The sequence below is a fragment of the Schistocerca piceifrons genome, chromosome 1 (assembly GCF_021461385.2).
Source record: "Schistocerca piceifrons isolate TAMUIC-IGC-003096 chromosome 1, iqSchPice1.1, whole genome shotgun sequence".
Classification (NCBI taxonomy): Eukaryota; Metazoa; Arthropoda; class Insecta; order Orthoptera; family Acrididae; genus Schistocerca; species Schistocerca piceifrons.
Genome location: NC_060138.1, coordinates 461,563,324 through 461,583,077, shown reverse-complemented (window position 1 = coordinate 461,583,077; position 19,754 = coordinate 461,563,324). Strand labels below are relative to the sequence as shown.

Below are 19,754 nucleotides of genomic sequence, written 5' to 3'. Positions count from 1 at the left end.
GAAGGGAGTGAGACAGGGTTGTAGCCTATCCCCGATGTTATTCAATCTTTATATTGAGCAAGCAGTGAAGGAAACAAAAGAAAAATTCGGAGTACGTATTAAAATTCATGGAGAAGTAATAAAAACTTTGAGGTTCGCCGATGACATTGTAATTCTGTCAGAGACAGCAAAGGACTTGGAAGAGCAGTTGAACGGAATGGACAGTGTCTTGAAAGGAGGATATAAGATGAACATCAACAAAAGCAAAACGAGGATCATGGAATGTGGTCAAATTAAGTCAGGTGATGCTGAGGGAATTAGATTAGGAAATGAGACACTTAAAGTAGTAAAGGAGTTTTGCTATTTAGGGAGCAAAATAACTGATGATAGTCAAAGTAGAGAGGATATAAAATGTAGACTGGCAATGGCAAGGAAAGCGTATCTGAAGAAGAGAAATTTGTTAATATCGGATATAGATTTAAGTGTCAGGAAGTCATTTCTGAAAGTATTTGTATGGAGTGTGGCAATGTATGGAAGTGAAACATGGACGATAAATAGTTTGGACAAGAAGAGAATAGAAGCTTTCGAAATGTGGTGCTACAGAAGAATATTGAGGATTAGATGAGGAGATCACATAACTAATGAGGGGGTATTGAATAGGATTGGGGAGAAGACAAGTTTGTGGTGCAACTTGACTAGAAGAAGGGACCGGTTGGTAGGACATGTTCTGAGGCATCAAGGGATCACCAATTTAGCATTGGAGGGCAGCGTGGAAGGTAAAAAGTATAGAGGGAGACCAAGAGATGAATACACTAAGCAGATTCAAAAGGATGTAGGTTGCAGTAGGTACTGGGAGATGAAGAAGCTTGCACAGGATAGATTAGCATGGAGAGCTGCATCAAACCAGTCTCAGGACTGAAGACCACAACAACAACAACAACAACAACAACATTGCCATGCAATGAACCCAGTAGAGGATGTCAATGAAAAAATTCAGTTCCCTCATCTAAGTGTTACTGACCTGAAAAATATATATGAGGGCTTGATTTGTATATTGAATGGAAGGTGTGATAGTTTTGAACACTTTTGGGAATTGTGTTTAAAAGAAAAACCTTCACAAGTTGATGATCCTTTGCTTCCTCAGAATCGAAGTATATCAAAGAAGTATGAAAACAGTGAAGCCAGCTCACCACACACTTTCAAAACCCCAAAAGAATACTGCAAAGCTATTTACATTGAAGTTTGTGAAATGGTGCAGTCTTGCATTACTGAGCAGTTTGCTTCAACTGGACTCACACAGGTCATTGCAGTTGAACAAGAGTGCTTTCTTTTAGTAAACACAGATGAAACAAATTTGGAAAAATGAACTTAGTTTTACAAAAATGACCTAGACATTGAGAGACTGTGCTTACACTTGAATATGTTAGCTGATATCACTAATAAAGAACAACTGGTCTTAAAAAACATGTGTGGTGTAAGAAAGTACATTACATAAGACCCTGCAGTTGGAGCAATGTTATGTGAAGTAGTGAAGTGCATTAAGCTTCCCTAAGCAGTTCCAATCATGACGGCATATCGCTGATCAACAATGGGACAGAAGTGATTGAACAACTTGGCTGTTCTTCATGCCCACTGAGATGTTTTGGATGAATTGGATATCTGACCAGTCATCAACAACTTCATATTCAGTAATCCAGTCAGACAGTCGACATTTGCACCTTTTGAAAGACACTCTAGCCTTAATAATGGAATTTAGATTAATATTAAAAATCTTTATAAATGATTAAATTTTCAGTTTTGAAATATTAGCACTAGTTTAGTACTGTAATCCTATATTACTATAGTACTGTATAAGATATTTCCAAATACTTAAATATTTTTAGGGTGTAAGACTGAACGCAAGTTGCACACATGTCTGCAGTCTCAGAGAACTGAAACCACACTGCATCATTAACATCATTGGCTCTCTAAAATCTTCCGGTCCCACAGGACATGATGGCCCCAGTATTAATGTATTAAAACTGTGGAGAAAAAGTTTCTGTGTACCTTTTCTGTAGCAGTAAATGATATAATAGAATAAAGCACCTTTCCATATGGACTAAAAATAACTCAGGTAACACCAATCTTTAAAGAAGAAGAAAACTCAAAATTCTAAACTACAGACCAATCTCAATACTCCCAGTATTTTCCAAAATAAATTAAAAAGTCATATACAGCAGAATTATAATCTTTCTCCAGATGGGCAATCTAATGTTTGAAAATCAAAGTGGGTTCTTAAAATGTAAATCAACCAGCACAGAAGCTGCTGAATTAGTTGAAGAGATAATAAGTGTCATCAAGAACATGCAGACCCACTGTAATAATGTGACAAATGAATTTGTACAGTACTTTAAATGAACGCCACTTAAACATAAGCAGTAATAAAATACGTCTCGTGGAGTTTAACAACAGTAGTTTTAACGAGGAAATTAAACTATACATGGGAAATGAATTAGTAAAAAAGAGTTTAGTGTAAAATTCCTTTGTTTAACCATTCACAGAAATCTAAAGTGGGACACACATGTTGACACTCTAGCATGTAAGTTGTTGAAGAATATATTTGCAATTAATATGATTAGCGAGTTCTGCAAAGACACTCTTGTCCTAAAGACTGCATACCATGCTCTATTTTCCTCTCACATGAATTACAGAATAGAAATATGGGGAGCAGCAACCAAAGCAAATCTAAATAAGCTATCACTACTTCAGAGAAGGGCTATAAGAATCATCTGTGGAGCAAAATATAAGGAATCATGTCACGGCTTGTTTCCAAAAACTGGTGTACTAACTGTAGTAAACATGTACGTTTTAAAAGCCATATTACTTGTTAAAAGACTGCAGCCCAATATTTGTTCTAACTTGTATCAGAAATAAAGAGAAATTGTACCTCAGCAGCCACAGAACAGCACTCTATGAAAATGGTCCACAATATGCACCTTTAAAATTAGACAATGTACTGCCCAGTAAAGTTATGACCCTCCCCACAATGAAGCTTAAATTTCAGTTAAAGAAATTCCTGTTACAAAAACCATTTTACACATTAGAAGAATACCATACTTACATGCATAATAAGGAGATCTTAGAAAAAATATGTAAATAATGTTAAGCAAATCATTTCATTTATAATTTAATCATTTTGTTAATCAATGACATGTTCAGAAGAATGTGTTGTTGTGCTATGTATCGAGAAATGTAACCTGTTTTTATACAAATGCATTGATTGATTAAATGTCAAATAAAGTATTATTATTATTATTATTATTAAGTATCAGACTATGACATGGTGCTTGAAAACAATGGCACATGTATCACGGGAGATTCTATTAAACTGAGGATCAGAATCAGAATTTGTATTGTCTGAAAACAAACAGAGTTACATCACAAGATTTAATGTACAGGGGACTTGTCAATACTGCAATTACAATTTATGTGTATCACAGAAACAATAATTTTTAATTTATAATTTACAGAGACTGTGTGTAGCGTAACAACAGTATTACTGTAAAAAGAGAGAATAATTATTAGAATTCTAAGCTTAATTAACAAATCGTTTCAGCCACTTGCTTTCTTGCTCAGATTGGCATGTTATCATTAAGAAATTCTTCTGAGGAATAACATCATTTCTGTACTAACAATTGTCATAGTTTTGGTTTTAGTTGCCCCATCTACATGCTGAGGATTTGTTTCTTTTTTAGCGTGTTGTAAATTTTCATGCCCATGTATTCTGGGGTTTGTGCAAACTGCTGCAAGATGTCAAACCCGAAGAAGCAAATGGGAATGAAGAATCTGCTATACATACGAATAAGAAGAGGACTACAAAATGTATTATTAAATTCTACAAGTGCAACAACTGAATCATATTGCTAAATATTGTTCTAGCAAAGATGGAAAAGGAGAAAGCTCATAAAAAAAACAATGATGGATATGTGTTTAGGAAACAGACAGAACAAAAGAAAGTTTTTCTTGTTGCTGATATTAAACAGGGTCACAGAAAGGATTTATTTGTTTTTATTTATTTATTTAGCACCCATGTTATCACATTCATGGTATTGGACTTGTCAGAATACAAAACAGTATAAAATATTATATATTTACATCATGTACAAAATCTTATCATTCCTATCAACATATCTGCATAACAAAACATTATTCAGCTTAATTAGATTATAAAATGATATACGCACATACAGATAAAATAAAAGCCAGCAAAACACCTTGTTTGCTTTTACTAAATGTATTAAATACCAGTACTTTAGTTAAATAGGTATAGATACATACTTCACAGAAGTTAGGTGCATAATTAGATACATATGTGGATTAAAGATATTAAGTTTTATCTAGGAATAGTTTGATGATTATGAATTTTTGTTTAGGGAGTTATGAAGCAAACCTACAGATTTGAGCAAAATTCCAGGTATTCGTTTCTGCTGTAGAAGCTGTTATTTATTAGTAGATTTTGTAGTTCTCTATTAAATGTATTAATGTTTGGTATTTTTTGATGTTATCTGGCAATGCACTGTAAAGAACTTTTGGTTTGTTAACAGCACTGTCCTGATATATTGATTTTCTATGCACAACCATATGATAGTCATCCCTATTCCTTGTTTGATAATTGTGGATCTCATTATTCAAAGCTAAAACTTGATCATTTTTAAAGAAGCTGATACTTTCAAATATAGGTATAGATGGTAAGGTCATGCTTTTTAATTCGTTAAAGGTACCTCTACGTGATGCTCTGTGATCAACATCACTTATTAATCTTACATCTTTCTTATGAAGCTTAAAAGACTGCTTTGCAAAAGAGGTGTTTCCTCAGAATACTATACCATACCTCAGTAGGCTATGCACGTATGCATAATAAGCACTTAATGCTGTTTTGGTATTGCAGCGGTCTTTAAGCATTCTTAATGTGTAACAGTACTTGCTTAATTTTTTTGTTAAGCATTTCTACATGTTTTCCCCATCTTAGATGCTCATCCACCCATAATCCTAAAAATTTTATGTGGTTCTTTTGCTGAATTTGGCTATTTGATCATGTGAATTTTACATTGGTCCTTATGTGGTTGAAGTGCATCGATACAGTTTTCTTGTCATTGACAACTAGATAGTTATTTTTAAGCCACTGTTCTGCCACTTCTGCTGTTATGTCAATTTTTTACTGCATCTCTTGATCATTCTTCTCTTTTATAACGAAGCTTGTATCATCAGCAAATAATATAGTATCAGCTGTTGAAAACTGTTGTGATAGGTCATTGATAAAAACCAAGAATAACAATGGTCCCAATAACGAGCCTGTGGTGTCACCGCCAGACACCACACTTGCTAGGTGGTAGCCTTTAAATCGGCCGCGGTCAGTTAGTATACGTCGGACCCGCGTGTCGCCACTATCAGTGATTGCAGACCGAGCGCCGCCACACGGCAGGTCTAGAGAGACTTCCTAGCACTCGCCCAGTTGTACAACCGACTTTGCTAGCAATGGTTCACTGACAAAATACGTGCTCATTTGCCGAGATGATAGTTAGCATAGCCTTCAGCTACGTCATTTGCTATGACCTAGCAAGGCGCCAGTACCAGTTACTATTGATAATGTAATCATGTACCGTCAAGAGCGACGCTCATATTAATGGATTAAAGTTAACCATTCCACCAGCTATGTCCGTTTTTCTAAATTCTAATTTCCTTGTCCTGTTCCAGACCTCACACCAGCCTGCGTGAGCTAAAACGCGTGCCTTTCGGCTTCCTCTAATAACATGGTCTTGGCTCTCCTGCCAACCCACGACAGAGCCCTGGGGCACCTCCTAATTAACTCTTTTATATTCAGAATGGTACACATTCCCATCATGAGAAATTTGCACTCTTTGTTTCCTATCAGTTAAATATGCCTTGAACCACTCTTTGAAAACTCCACGGACACCATAATTATACAGTTTTAACAGTAGAGGATTATGATTTACAAGAGCAAATGCTTTGGAAAGGTCTAAAAACAACCCACAGATTAGTTCCTTGTCCTCAATAGCTTTGTAAACAATTTTTAGGAAATTGAAGAGGGCCATTTGGTTAGATTTGCCCTTTCTGAAACCATTCAGTGTATTTACAAGAATTTTATTTTTGTTTAGGAAGTCTAGTAATCTGTCATACATTATTCTTTCAATTATTTTCGAAAATACAGATAATAATGATAGTGGACTGAAATTTTTGATGTCAAACTTGTCACCACTTTTATAAACTGGTATTACTGTTGACTGCTTAAGTTTACTTGAAAACACGACAGTTACAAAGGAGTCATTGATTATGTCCACAAGTCAAGAGACAACATTATCGGTACTATATTTAATATTTCTGTCACTGATACCATCAAATCCGCAGGTCATTTTACTCTTTAGTTTACTGATAGCCATTTGTACTTCTTTGGGTGTTATTGTCCTTTCATTTATTGAAGTTATTACCTTTGTCTTTGGATTATATTTAGTTGTGATTAAGTTTTGGGCTACTTTAATATAATGATTATTAAATATATTAGCCATTAGAAGTGGATCATCAACAATTTCATTTATGTGTTTTATGGTGATTTTATAACCTGCATTCTCATGTTCTCCTGTATGATTATTAAAAACTTTCCACAGTGACTTCATTTTGTTGTTACCCTTTCTGATATATGAATCATTGTGCTTTTTTTTTTGCAGCAATTACAACTTCCCTGCACTTTTTCCTACAGCACTTCACATATGGTTTCAAGGTAGTATTTTTCTTAGCACACTTATGTGGCATTCTAAGGCCTTCTGATGACTCTTTGATTTCACTAGTTATCCATGAATTTGATTTTTTGTTTATTTTCATTCCATTAATTTAATTTCCATTTTATAATTTGACAAGAACTTGTTGAATTTTATATCTACAGAACAGTTGGTTTCCATGTTCCAGTTTACATTTTTTACATGAGAGTAAAGACTTAATGCTGTCACCATTACTTAATCTTCTCTCAATATACCTCCTGTTGTCACTTTTCCGAGAGTTCCTTAAAGTTAAATTAACTGCTTGATGATCAGAGAAACCTGTATCCAATACATCAGATTTAAAGGCACAATTTGATTTGTCAATAAATATTTGGTCAATAGTACTTTCACTTTTGCTGCATTATCTGGTGGTATCTTCTACACATATGTCCATATTGTATGTTTTTAGTAGATTAACCAGTTTCTGCACTATTTTACAGTTGTCCTCAAAATTAACATTGAAATCCCCAACCACAATTATGTATTTTGTCTGATTATTTAGACAGTTCAGAAGATTTTCTAAACTTTCAGAGAACAGTTAAAATTGCCAGATGGAGACCTATATATACATGCAATTATAATTTTATATAAAAACAAAGATGAGGTGACTTACCGAACGAAAGCGCTGGCAGGTCGATAGACACACAAACAAACACAAACATACGCACGAAATTCAAGCTTTCACAACAAACTGTTGCCTCATCAGGAAAGAGGGAAGGAGAGGGGAAGACGAAAGGAAGTGGGTTTTAAGGGAGAGGGTAAGGAGTCATTCCAATCCCGGGAGCGGAAAGACTTGCCTTAGGGGGAAAAAAGGACAGGTATACACTCGCACACACGCACATATCCATCCACACCCGCAGACACAAGCAGACATATTTAAAGACAAAGAGTTCGGGCAGAGATGTCAGTCGAGGCAGAAGTGTAGAGGCAAAGAAGTTGTTGAAAGACAGGTGAGGTATGAGTGGCGGCAACTTGAAATTAGCGGAGATTGAGGCCTGGCGGATGACGAGAAGAGAGGATATACTGAAGGGCAAGTTCCCATCTCCGGAGTTTGGATAGGTTGGTGTTGGTGGGAAGTATCCAGATAACCCGGACGGTGTAACACTGTGCCAAGATGTGCTGGCTGTGCACCAAGGCAAGTTTAGCCACAGGGTGATCCTCATTACCAACAAACACTGTCTGCCTGTGTCCATTCATGCGAATGGACAGTTTGTTGCTGGTCATTCCCACATAGAATGCATCACAGTGTAGGCAGGTCAGTTGGTAAATCACATGGGTGCTTTCACACGTGGCTCTGCCTTTGATCGTGTACACCTTCCGGGTTACAGGACTGGAGTAGGTGGTGGTGGGAGGGTGCATGGGACAGGTTTTGCATCGGGGGCGGTTACAAGGATAGGAGCCAGAGGGTAGGGAAGGTGGTTTGGGGATTTCATAGGGATGAACTAACAGGTTACGAAGGTTAGGTGGACGGCGGAAAGACACTCTTGGCGGAGTGGGGAGGATTTCATGAAGGATGGATCTCATTTCAGGGCAGGATTTGAGGAAGTCGTATCCCTGCTGGAGAGCCACATTCAGAGTCTGGTCCAGTCCCGGAAAGTATCCTGTCACAAGTGGGGCACTTTTGTGGTTCTTCTGTGGGGGATTCTGGGTTTGAGGGGACGAGGAAGTGGCTCTGGTTATTTGCTTCTGTACCAGGTCAGGAGGGTAGTTGTGGGATGCGAAAGCTGTTTTCAGGTTGTTGGTGTAATGATTCAGGGATTCCGGACTGGAGCAGATTCGTTTGCCACGAAGACCTAGGCTGTAGGGAAGGGACCGTTTGATGTGGAATGGGTGACAGCTGTCATAATGGAGGTACTGTTGCTTGTTGGTGGGTTTGATGTGGACGGACGTGTGAAGTTGGCCATTGGACAGGTGGAGGTCAACGTCAAGGAAAGTGGCATGGGATTTGGAGTAGGACCAGGTGAATCTGATGGAACCAAAGGAGTTGAGGTTGGAGAGGAAATTCTGGAGTTCTTCTTCACTGTGAGTCCAGATCATGAAGATGTCATCAATAAATCTGTACCAAACTTTGGGTTGGCAGACTTGGGTAACCAAGAAGGCTTCCTCTAAGCGACCCATGAATAGGTTGGCGTACGAGGGGGCCATCCTGGTACCCATGGCTGTTCCCTTTAATTGTTGGTATGTCTGGCCTTCAAAAGTGAAGAAGTTGTGGGTCAGGATGAAGCTGGCTAAGGTAATGAGGAAAGACGTTTTAGGTAGGGTGGCAGGTGATCGGCGTGAAAGGAAATGCTCCATCGCAGCGAGGCCCTGGACGTGCGGAATATTTGTGTATAAGGACGTGGCATCAATGGTTACAAGGATGGTTTCCGGGGGTAACAGATTGGGTAAGGATTCCAGGCGTTCAAGGAAGTAGTTGGTGTCTTTGATGAAGGATGGGAGACTGCATGTAATGGGTTGAAGGTGTTGATCTACGTAGGCAGAGATACGTTCTGTGGGGGCTTGGTAACCAGCTACAATGGGGCGGCCGGGATGATTGGGTTTGTGGATTTTAGGAAGAAGGTAGAAGGTAGGGGTGCGGGGTGTCGGTGGGGTCAGGAGGTTGATGGAGTCAGGTGAAAGGTTTTGCAGGGGGCCTAAGGTTCTGAGGATTCCTTGAAGCTCCGCCTGGACATCGGGAATGGGGTTACCTTGGCAAACTTTGTATGTGGTGTTGTCTGAAAGCTGACGCAGTCCCTCAGCCACATACTCCCGACGATCAAGTACCACGGTCGTGGAACCCTTGTCCGCCGGAAGAATGACGATGGATTGGTCAGCCTTCAGATCACGGATAGCCTGGGCTTCAGCAGTGGTGATGTTGGGTGTAGGATTAAGGTTTTTTAAGAAGGATTGAGATGCAAGGCTGGAAGTCAGAAATTCCTGGAAGGTTTGGAGAGGGTGATTTTGAGGAAGAGGAGGTGGGTCCCGCTGTGACGGAGGACGGAACTGTTCCAGGCAGGGTTCAATTTGGATGGTGTCTTGAGGAGTCGGATCATTAGGAGTAGGATTAGGATCATTTTTCTTCGTGGCAAAGTGATACCTCCAGCAGAGAGTACGAGTGTAGGACAGTAAATCTTTGACGAGGGCTGTTTGGTTGAATCTGGGAGTGGGGCTGAAGGTGAGGCCTTTGGATAGGACAGAGGTTTCGGATTGGGAGAGAGGTTTGGAGGAAAGGTTAACTACTGAATTAGGGTGTTGTGGTTCCAGATTGTGTTGATCAGACTTTTGAGGTTTTGGAGGGAGTGGAGCTGGAAGTGGGAGATTGAGTAGATGGGAGAGACTGGGTTTGTGTGCAATGAGAGGAGGTTGAGGTTTGCTGGAAAGGTTGTGAAGGGTGAGTGAGTTGCCTTTCCGGAGGTGGGAAACCAGGAGATTGGATAGTTTTTTGAGGTGGAGGGTGGCATGCTGTTCTAATTTACGGTTGGCCTGTAGGAGGATGCTCTGAACAGCCGGTGTGGATGTGGGAGAGGAAAGATTAAGGACTTTTATTAAGGATAGGAGTTGACAGGTGTGTTCATTGGCTGAGTTGATGTGTAGGTGAAGGATTAGGTGGGTGAGGGCAATGGATTGTTCAGTTTGGAACTGGTATAGGGACTGATGGAAGGAAGGGTTGCAGCCAGACATGGGAACTTTAAGTGTGAGGCCTTTGGGGGTGATGCCAAATGTCAGACAAGCCTGAGAAAAGAGAATATGGGAGCGTAATCTGGCTAGGACGAAGGCATGTTTGTGGAGGGAATGTAAATAAAACTTAATGGGGTCGTTGTGGGGGTGTTGTGAGGGTGACATGGTATTAGAAGGTGGAAAGTGTAACATGAGGTGAAATGAAAATGAAAATAAAAATATATGGGGAGAGATAAAGGTGAACCGGGAAGTAACTGGAGATCTGGAATGAAAAAAGGCGAAAAAGGTGTTGGTTACAGCTGGGCTATGTAGGACTTGGGTTGGTAGACAACGATGTGCATAAAGGTTAGGTGGTTGTGTTGCCGCCAGAACACGTTAAAGGACGGAGAAATTCGGGAAAATTTCGAAAAAACTGCGTGTAGTATATTAAAAGGAGTGGTATTGTGGTGGTAGATTATGAAAATGAGGCTAACAATTGTCTGACGAAGAAATAATGACGTTAAAACCTGTGGGAAGCGGCTAAAAATTATAAGTGATGTGGGAAAAACGGAAATGGAAATAAAGCGAAAGTTATTAGAACCGGCCGAAATGGTTGTTTAAAAGGTGAAAGGAGCTGTTTGTGAACTAGAAACGGTGGATATTATAGCGGCGGTAGTGCTGAAAGCGGCAAAAAAATTTTTTTGGTTATGGTTTGGAAGTGGGTTACGTATTATTTAGTATATATATAGGCGGGATAAAATAGTATAGCAGATTACGGTAAAAAGGAGAAGGTGAATACAAAGTGAAACTACTGGCAAAAACAGAAAGAGGAAAATAAGACGACAGAAAGGCTCGTATCATGATGTTCGATGCTATCTTACCGAAGGAGTATTGAGCGGAAGCTGTGTCTACAGCTGCAGACCTATCAAATCGTTCACCATCCACTACACTTGGAGAGAAGACATCATATGTACTTTGGCATAGGAGGAACCTTTGTTTATCACATCTGGGAATTTTTGGCTGCAGTGCAATGGTTCACATTCCAAAACCCCATCACAAGAAGTGAGATAAGAAGTCACAGAAGTTGATATTTGTAGAATACTGTCAGACAACCAATGGCTATCGATTCATCAATAGGAAGACTGGCCACATAACTGTTAACAGGGATGTAAAATTCCTGGAGGATGGGAGTGTTAAAGCTCAAAGATGGAGGAACCTAAGACCACAAATGTCTTAGGATTGGAGCAAGAAGCTGTTCTTCAAGACATCAATGCTTCACAAGCTGAAGAAGAAGATAAATCAGAAGACAGTGATAATGAAACTGAAGCTCAAGATGAGGGTCACGACAATCAAAACGTTGTTCAAGAGGTTACACCCCAAATGTCAAGCAGAGAACCAAAACCCAAGACATGGCCTGATCATGTTACTTACTACTCCAAGTGAAGATATTTATGTCAAAGAAGTCTTGGAAGTGACAAATAAAGAAGAAAGGAAAAAAAGCAATGAAGAAATAATTCTCATCTCTGGTTTAGTTTGTAATAACCCACTTGAAGAAGTGGAACCACCTAGGCGGGACAAACCACTCAAGACTAAGTGGGTATTAAAAATAAAGCCTGGAACTAGCAGTACACCAGCAACATTTAAGGCACGCCTAGTTGTAAAAGGATGCACTCAAGTTCAAGGTGTTGCTTATCAGGAAACCTTTGCACCAGTGGTGGTCAAGTGTGCCTCCATTAGATATCTCATGTCTGTGGCATCTCTAGAGAACTTGGAAATCAACCATATTGACATCACTACTGCTTATCTCTATGGAGATTTAAATGAATAAATTTATATCATTCCACCAGAAAATTTTGCAACTCCTGGAAAAGTGTGGAGGCTGAAGAAAGCTGCTTATGGACTCAAACAAGCTGTAAGAATTTGAATCAAAAATTTGATGGGGTCTTAAGAAAACTGAAACTGAACATATCAAACATTGATCCATGTATCAATTCTCACAGAGGTGGCACCAAACTAGTCATCATAGCTTCATTTGTCAATGATATGCTATTATTCTCAAATGACAGAGCTGTTCTGGATCAATTCAAAAGTTCTCTGAATATATTTTTTGAGATAAAATATTTAGGACAGATAGGCCAAAGCCTAAGCATGGTAATTACATGGGATCATGACAAAGGAAAAATTTGGATCTCACAGAAATCCTCTGCAAAAAAAGGTCTGTAGAAATTTGTAATAAGTGAAGCAAAATGTTGTCAACACCATTTGACCATGATTTGGACTTTGAAGCAGTCGAAGCAAGTGATATCAAGGTACCATATCAAGAAGCAATAGGAAGTGTTCTATAACTAATCCAAATATCCTGACCTGACATGTGTTTCACTGTAAATCTTTTTAGCAGATATAATCATTGTTTTAAAAAGATTCATTGATTGTCAATAAAAAGATTGTTCATATATTTAAAGGGAACCATGAACTACAAGCTAGAATTTTCTAGAGATGGTAACAGAGAAATAATAGTCTCCAGCAATGCAGATTGGGGAGATAAAATCAATGACAGACACTCTGTAACTGATTCATGTATAAATTGCAAAACTCTTTAATTTTGTGGTCTAGTAGAAAACTATTGCACTTTCTACTTGTGAAGCTGAATATATGGCCCTGGCGTCAACTGTTCGTCCGCCCCTGGTAGCTGAGTGGTCAGCGTGATGGAATGTCATACCTAATGGCCCAGGTTCGATTCCTGGCTGGGTCAGAGATTTTCTCCACTCAGGGACTGGGTGTTGTGTTGTCCTTATCATCATCATTTCATCCCCATCAATATGCAAGTCGCTGAAGTGGTGTCAACTCGAAAGACTTGCACCAGGTGAATGGTCTACCTGATAGGAGGCCCTAGCCACACGGCATTTCCATTTATCAACTGTTCAAGATTTACTGTGGTTAAGACAACTTGTGTCTGAAGTAGATCCAAGCAGTGCTATAAAGTCATTTACAGTATGTTGAGATAATAAAGAAACCATTCAGTTAGCCAAGAATCTGGTAATAAACTCTAGATCAAAGAATACAGATATAAAGTATCATTTTATGAAAAGGTATTTTGGGTCAGGTGTTATTAATCTTGAACATCTACCTTCTGAAGAAATGTTAGCCAATGCTTTCACTAAATGACTTAGCAATGCCAGACATGAAACATGTAAGAAACGGTGTCCTTCTGATATAAGTGAGGGAGTGACTTTAGACTTCATACTGTGTGTCAATTTCTGTTTAAGGAGACATGTTAAGATATATAAATGGATATTGACAGTTGTTTTTTTGTTTACTCCATTGTGTTGTTATTACTCAATGGTTATTCTGTTTTCTGAGGTGTGTAGTTATTGTTATGCATATACTGATTAATTAATAAAACTTTCTTTCAGAAAGCTTTCACTTTTATATTAACAAACGGCTCAACTAGCAGTAATAATAATTTGTAGACAACTAATGACAACCCACTACAAAAAAGATCCATCACAGTAGCTATAACCATATAAGATACACCACCCTTTTCTCTTGAATAAATTATTTTTTGAGGTTATAATCTATGCCTATCCTATAATTTCCTATGCCTATAATAACCCAATTCTGAAATTTTCAATCACAGGATGCCACAAACTCACTCTTTCTTAGACTACACTTATCAGTTTTCCATGCTCCATATTTAGCGTGTGAGAACGTCAGTCGATTTGACCAAACAAAACAAACTGATTTGAATTTCACCAGTTGTTGTCCAAAGTAAAAGTACTCCTGTAATCCAAGCTACTGGGAGGCCGTTGTGCGGGAGAAAACTGTGAAAACACCCACAGTTTCGGTCATCTTGTGAGCTCCAAGGCGTCCGCGGTGCCTTCCTGTGCATCGGGCTGGTGACACGGCCTGTCCTAGAGGGATGTATGGGATTCTTCGCGTCTCTGAACTCCCTGTCAAAAGTGGAATATTTCCGTTGTGCATTGGAGAGCTTGTGCGGGAAGAACTGCAGAGGCGAAGTTTGGCCATTGATTGTCTGGCTAAGGACAGCGCCGATGGCAGTATCACTCATATCTGTGGTGATGAAAAGCTGCGCATTGGGATGAGGATGCGCGATGGTGCAGGCCTCGGCAAGAAGAATTTTGAGGGCAGTGAAAGGGTCAGTCATAGCAGGGGTCCATGGAACAGGCCAAGATCCAGAAGTGTTGGTGCCTGCCAAGGCGACCGTCAGTGGAGCCTGAATCTCCGCAGCCCGAGATAGATGTCGGCGATAATAATTAACCATCCCCAGAAAGGGCCGGGGGTCTTTAAGTGACGAAGGTCTGGTTAGGTTTAGTATTGTTTGTACTTTCTCAGGGGACAGTGAAATGCTGTCAGCATAGACCCGAAAACCATGAAAAGTGACAGCGGGTTGATGTAGCTGCAATTTGTCCTGGATGGTCTCAATGCCTGCTGCCGCGAGAGTGTTCATAACAGTTTGCACATGTCGAATGTTGTCCTCAATGGAGGAGCTGAACACAAGAATGTCATCAAGATATGCAAAGCAGAATTTTAGGTCGAATAGCACTTCGTTGATGAAGCGTTGCCAGGTCTGGGTTGCGTTTTCAGACCAAAGGGCATGAATCAAAACTAAAATAACCTGGTCGGAGTGGTGATTGCTGTCTTCTTGATGTCTTCCGGTGCCATGGGGATCTGGTGGTAGGCCCATTTGCAATCAATGACAGAGAACGTGGTGCACCTGCGAGGGAACTGGTAAAGTTGGCAATGTTGGGTATGGGGTAGGTGTCCATAATTGTTCGTGCGTTTAGTTGACGGTAGTCTCCACACATGCGCCAGGATCCGTCTTTCCTGGGTCTCATATGTATGGGCGTAGACCAGCTACTGGTAGAGGGTTCAATGATGCCAGTGCTTAGTAGTTCAGAAATCTGATTTTTAAGTTTGGAGAGGCGCTCGGGACAAAGTCGACGTGGTTTACTGGAGATCGGGGGACCTGGCGTGAGGCAAAGCTTGTGAACCGTTCTGTTGGTGATGATAGAAATGTTGCCGGCAGCACGGGAGGCGGTTTGTTTACAACATGTGGCGGGCGGGGCAGACGAGGCGTGGTCGTGGTGTTCGGAGCCACTCAACGGATACGACGGGAGCCGAGGCAGTGAAGTGTACCAGGAGTCAATGTGACAAGATGGCCACCGGCCCGAAGCAGTGGCACCATGGTCGGGTGAGCTCGGTAGAGCTCGTGAGCTGTTAATGAGTCCATTGTGCGAGGGTACGGCCTGTGGCAGCACGGTCACGGGCGAAACGCTTGGCGCGAGTGTACTGTTTGTGTTTTTGTGTTGTAAGTGGCAGTCATACGGCAGCATGCAGGAGTCGAAGTTGCATAGTTTGAGGTGCTGTCCGCGAGGGCCAGGACGGGAGCCGTCAGTTCGGGAACATGTGACGCTCGTCGCGCATATGCACTTGTGTCCAGCTGAGTGTCAAACGCTGCTGTGTTAGGAGGGTGTGGCCCTGCGGAACTGTCAGTACACGTTATGGCAGTCTTGATAGCACAGTTGCGATGGGTAGTGGGAGGTAAACACATGGCGGCTCGATAACTGGGATTGCAAGCAGATTCGGTGCACTTACTGACCTTGCTTTGTCCTTGCTGTAGTGTCTGCAATTCCTTTGCTGCATCGGAGAGCTGGAGCTGTGTTTTGTGGAGCCGGAGGGAGAGCTCAGAGTTTTCCTTGCGTAGGTGAGCAACGTGTTCAAGCTCGACGAGGCACTTGTGTGTGGTTTCTTGTAACGTTGACGACAGAGACAAGCATGCACGGATGAGATGAGCCCGGACCGATGTGTCACGGGTGGGGGTGGGGGTGGGGTGGGGGGTGGGGGGGTTGCTCAACGGAGCACAGGGGAAATGAGTCTTGGACAGATGATGAAACGCGGTGTTTCGCACTAGGTCCAGTTAAAGTTTGTGGTGTCACAAGAAGTCACTGCCTAGTATAGGTCCGTCAATTTCACACACTAAAAAAGTCCACTCAAGTTTGCAGTTTGCGAAGAGTGAGATGACGTGGGAAGTTGAACCCGAGCATTGTAGTTTAGTTGAATTCACAGATGCAGTGAAGTCTGATGAGGGCAGAAGTTTGACGACACTAAGGACGTAGGTAACAGTGAAACATCAGCGCCTGTGTCCACTAGGAAAAGGTGTCCCGACGAAATGTCTTTCATGTAAAGTCGTCCCCAATTTTCCGGTCGTTCCCGGACAGAATGGAGCACTGGGAGTTGCCTGTCATGTTGTGCTCAGGAGGCAGCACTCGGAGCTACCTGGAATTGGCATTTGGGAAGTAGCAGGGTGGTCTGCAGTTCCGTGCCACCTCACCAAACCATGTGTGGAAGTAAAAGTACTTGTAATGCGGTTGCATTTCCTGTGGAAGGTCCATTGCCAGTGGCAGCGGCCAATGTTCAGTGGCCGCAGCAGGTTCGGTTGCAGGAGGGGGCATGACCATAGGGGGGGCTGGTGATGTCCCAGTTGCTTGTTTACTGCTTCCCGGAGTGAGCAGAACAGTCGGCACAGTACGGCCCCGACCCCGTCCGAATGCAGGGCGATGAGCCTGAACTTGGGACTTGTCAGGTAGGCAGTGGCTGGCGAAATAGAGCAGTGATGCATCATTTAGCTTGTCAGCAATTCTCATATTTGCTCGACTGGTTCAGGAGACCTTTGAGCCAGAGCAAAGTGGATTTGAAGAGATAGTTTATCTGACCAGATGGCGAGGAGAGCTGTGTCAGAGAGTAGATCGGCGCTGACCAGGGCACGTAGCCATCTCCAGAGCTAGGAAGGTTTGCCATTGCCTAGTTGCTTGACGTGAAGCACTTGCCATATTGCTGCCTCAGTTGAGTGTGCAAGCCGACGTAGAACTGTCTTTTTGGCTAGGGTGTACTTGGTAGATGAGTCCGGGATGTCGACCAGATCAGCAATCAAGTCCTCCTGGTCGTGCAGGTGGGTGATGAGGCACAGAAACCTGGTTGACTCGTCGAATTTGTAATGGTTGAACCAGGTTGTTGCTCTGTCGGGATTAAATGGCGGCAGCATTGGTAAGCGTTGTAGAATGTTCGGAAGAACAGGTTGAGTTGAGTTCATCGGGGCACTGCCTGAATCAAGCTGTTGTTGCTGCAGTATTCCAGGAGAGTGTGCCTCCAGGGGATGTGGCGACGACGGCTGTTCGGGTGGCAGCGTGAAGGTGACGCGTTGTGGTTGAGCACGATCCGTCGCAATGCGGAAGGCCGACCCAGGTGAGACACCGTAATGTGTCAATAGCGGTTGTGGAAGCTCAACATGTTGTGGGTGTGTTTGGATTGACACGTCGTGGAAGACCGACGCTGAAGGGGCACCAAGATGTGCTGAGAATGGTAGCAGAGGCTCGACTGGAGCCAGCGCAGGGGCGACAGGTGAGAAAAAGTTCGAAGTTTGAGAACGCGTGTTAGTCCATGGAAAGCTTGACATATGATCAGAGCCGGGGCCACCTGTGTTGCAGGGAGGCTGCAGAGGTGTGGGCTGTCCAGAAGCACGGTGTGAGAAATCATGTCGAACGTGGGATGGAATGTGTGAATGTTCACTGTTCATAGTCACTCCACTCAAAACGGTGTGCGGATAAGGTGAATATCGTGGCACAAAACACTGAGGCATAGCAGTGGGACGGAGGTGGAGGTCAGGCACAGGTAACAAGTTATTGTTCCTCTTGCAGGCCGAGGTATCGAGGTAGGAAGGCATGTGCTGAAGCTGAACCGAGGCAGGTGTGGGTGTGGTCAGATGCTGAGCAGGTAGACCTGTGAACGAAGCAGTTCCGGCCATGTGGCAGGTGTTCGCATGGTACTGCACAGATTACGGCGTGGCAAATTGTTGTCCTGGTGGTAGTAGGTTTTCCGACGAAGCATTTGCAAAAATCGACATTGGTCCCGCACTGTACGGAGGTAACTGCAGTCGATGAGGGAGGGCACATGTGGTGGGAATAAAGGCATTTGATAGCCACAGTCATGCGCACTCCTAACCTCACTTATTGTTGCAGGCTCGAAAACGTCTCGGGAAATCGGCGGAATCATCGTGGGAGAGGCATCATGTTGCAGTCGTGGCGGGTGTACATCGCCTGCAACACGATGCATGTCGATCACAAAATCCAGTGTTAGGCGCTCGGCCAAAGTCATTGTTTAAATGCTGTGTGTGTCTGATACATGCAAAAATAACCAACGCCGAGGTCGCGGACACAGTAAAACAGCGAAAACAGAAGACGTTACAACTCGGGGTCACTAGTGATGAGATTGTTCGGGTTGGTTACACCAAACAACACCCATTTAGCAGTAGTTCATTTATTCACCTAAACACATGAAAGGCTCACAAAGAACTGAACATGGTGGAGCAGCCCAAAGACAATGCTCAGAGTCCAAAGACGATGCTCAGAGTCTAAAGATGAACGCATATCGATGCTGGTGTCGACCTCATCGGCACCACAGCCACATAATATCCAGATTTTGTTTGTTGGAACACATTCCACATCTCTTGCCATTGCTGTTTTCCATGGCTCTTGATTTCACATCAGTAATCTGTATATGGAAATTTCAAATTGAGAAGAGTTCCTGCAGCTGCAGCTTGCTTTGCTAAGACATCAACTTCTTCATTATATTGGATGCCAGTGTGGGACTGCACTTACAGCAGATTAAGCGTCTGCTCTCTTCATTTACAATAAGTGTATTCAGATAACACATCAAAAATATAACTGCTGGTTACATTATTCCATCTTCAGTGTTGAATACTTTTAAGAACATTCTGAGAGTCAGACATGATTAATGTTTTTAAGAAGGAAGATAAAGGTATAGATTTAATTCTTCCAAAATTGCCCCTGTCTCCATCACAAAAATTGAAGCACATAATAGGTGGAGATGTTTCCACTTTGCTACATTTCTTGCTTCTTCAAAATTTTCCATACAAAAATATTTAACAACTGCACTGCACGAGTTCTCCAAACAATTTCAACTGAAAAGAAGTTTGATTGAAATTAAGTAAGTTGTGGGCCTTGGTGATAACAAAATGAACAGCACCAACTGTTCCCCACAGCAAGCTCCATAGCATACACGAGTGTGACTCCATCACCTTAATGCCCTTTCACATGAGCCATTGAGAAACACTTCTCTGTAGGACACTGGACTGTCACATGGCATTGTGCGGCACCACTGGAAAGAGAATGGCCCCTTTTTAGTCGCACTGTGCTGCTTTGAACTGCTGTGGCTGCGCCACTGTTTCGATTCCGTCATGGAGTCTGATGGGCAGGATCCCTCTCTTTCACTTTTCTAATTGAGTAATAA

At 41.9% G+C, this 19,754-nt stretch overlaps 1 protein-coding gene across 1 annotated transcript; it reads left to right on the top strand.

Annotated features, from left to right (window-relative positions):
• The first annotated feature begins 11,760 nt into the window (after nucleotides 1–11,760).
• On the top strand, nucleotides 11,761–12,650 carry LOC124737689. The gene is made up of 2 exons (XM_047248597.1): nucleotides 11,761–11,926; nucleotides 12,313–12,650. The coding sequence occupies exons 1-2, from the start codon at nucleotides 11,761–11,763 to the stop codon at nucleotides 12,648–12,650; spliced, it is 504 nt and encodes a 167-aa protein (XP_047104553.1).
• The last annotated feature ends 7,104 nt before the right edge of the window (nucleotides 12,651–19,754 follow it).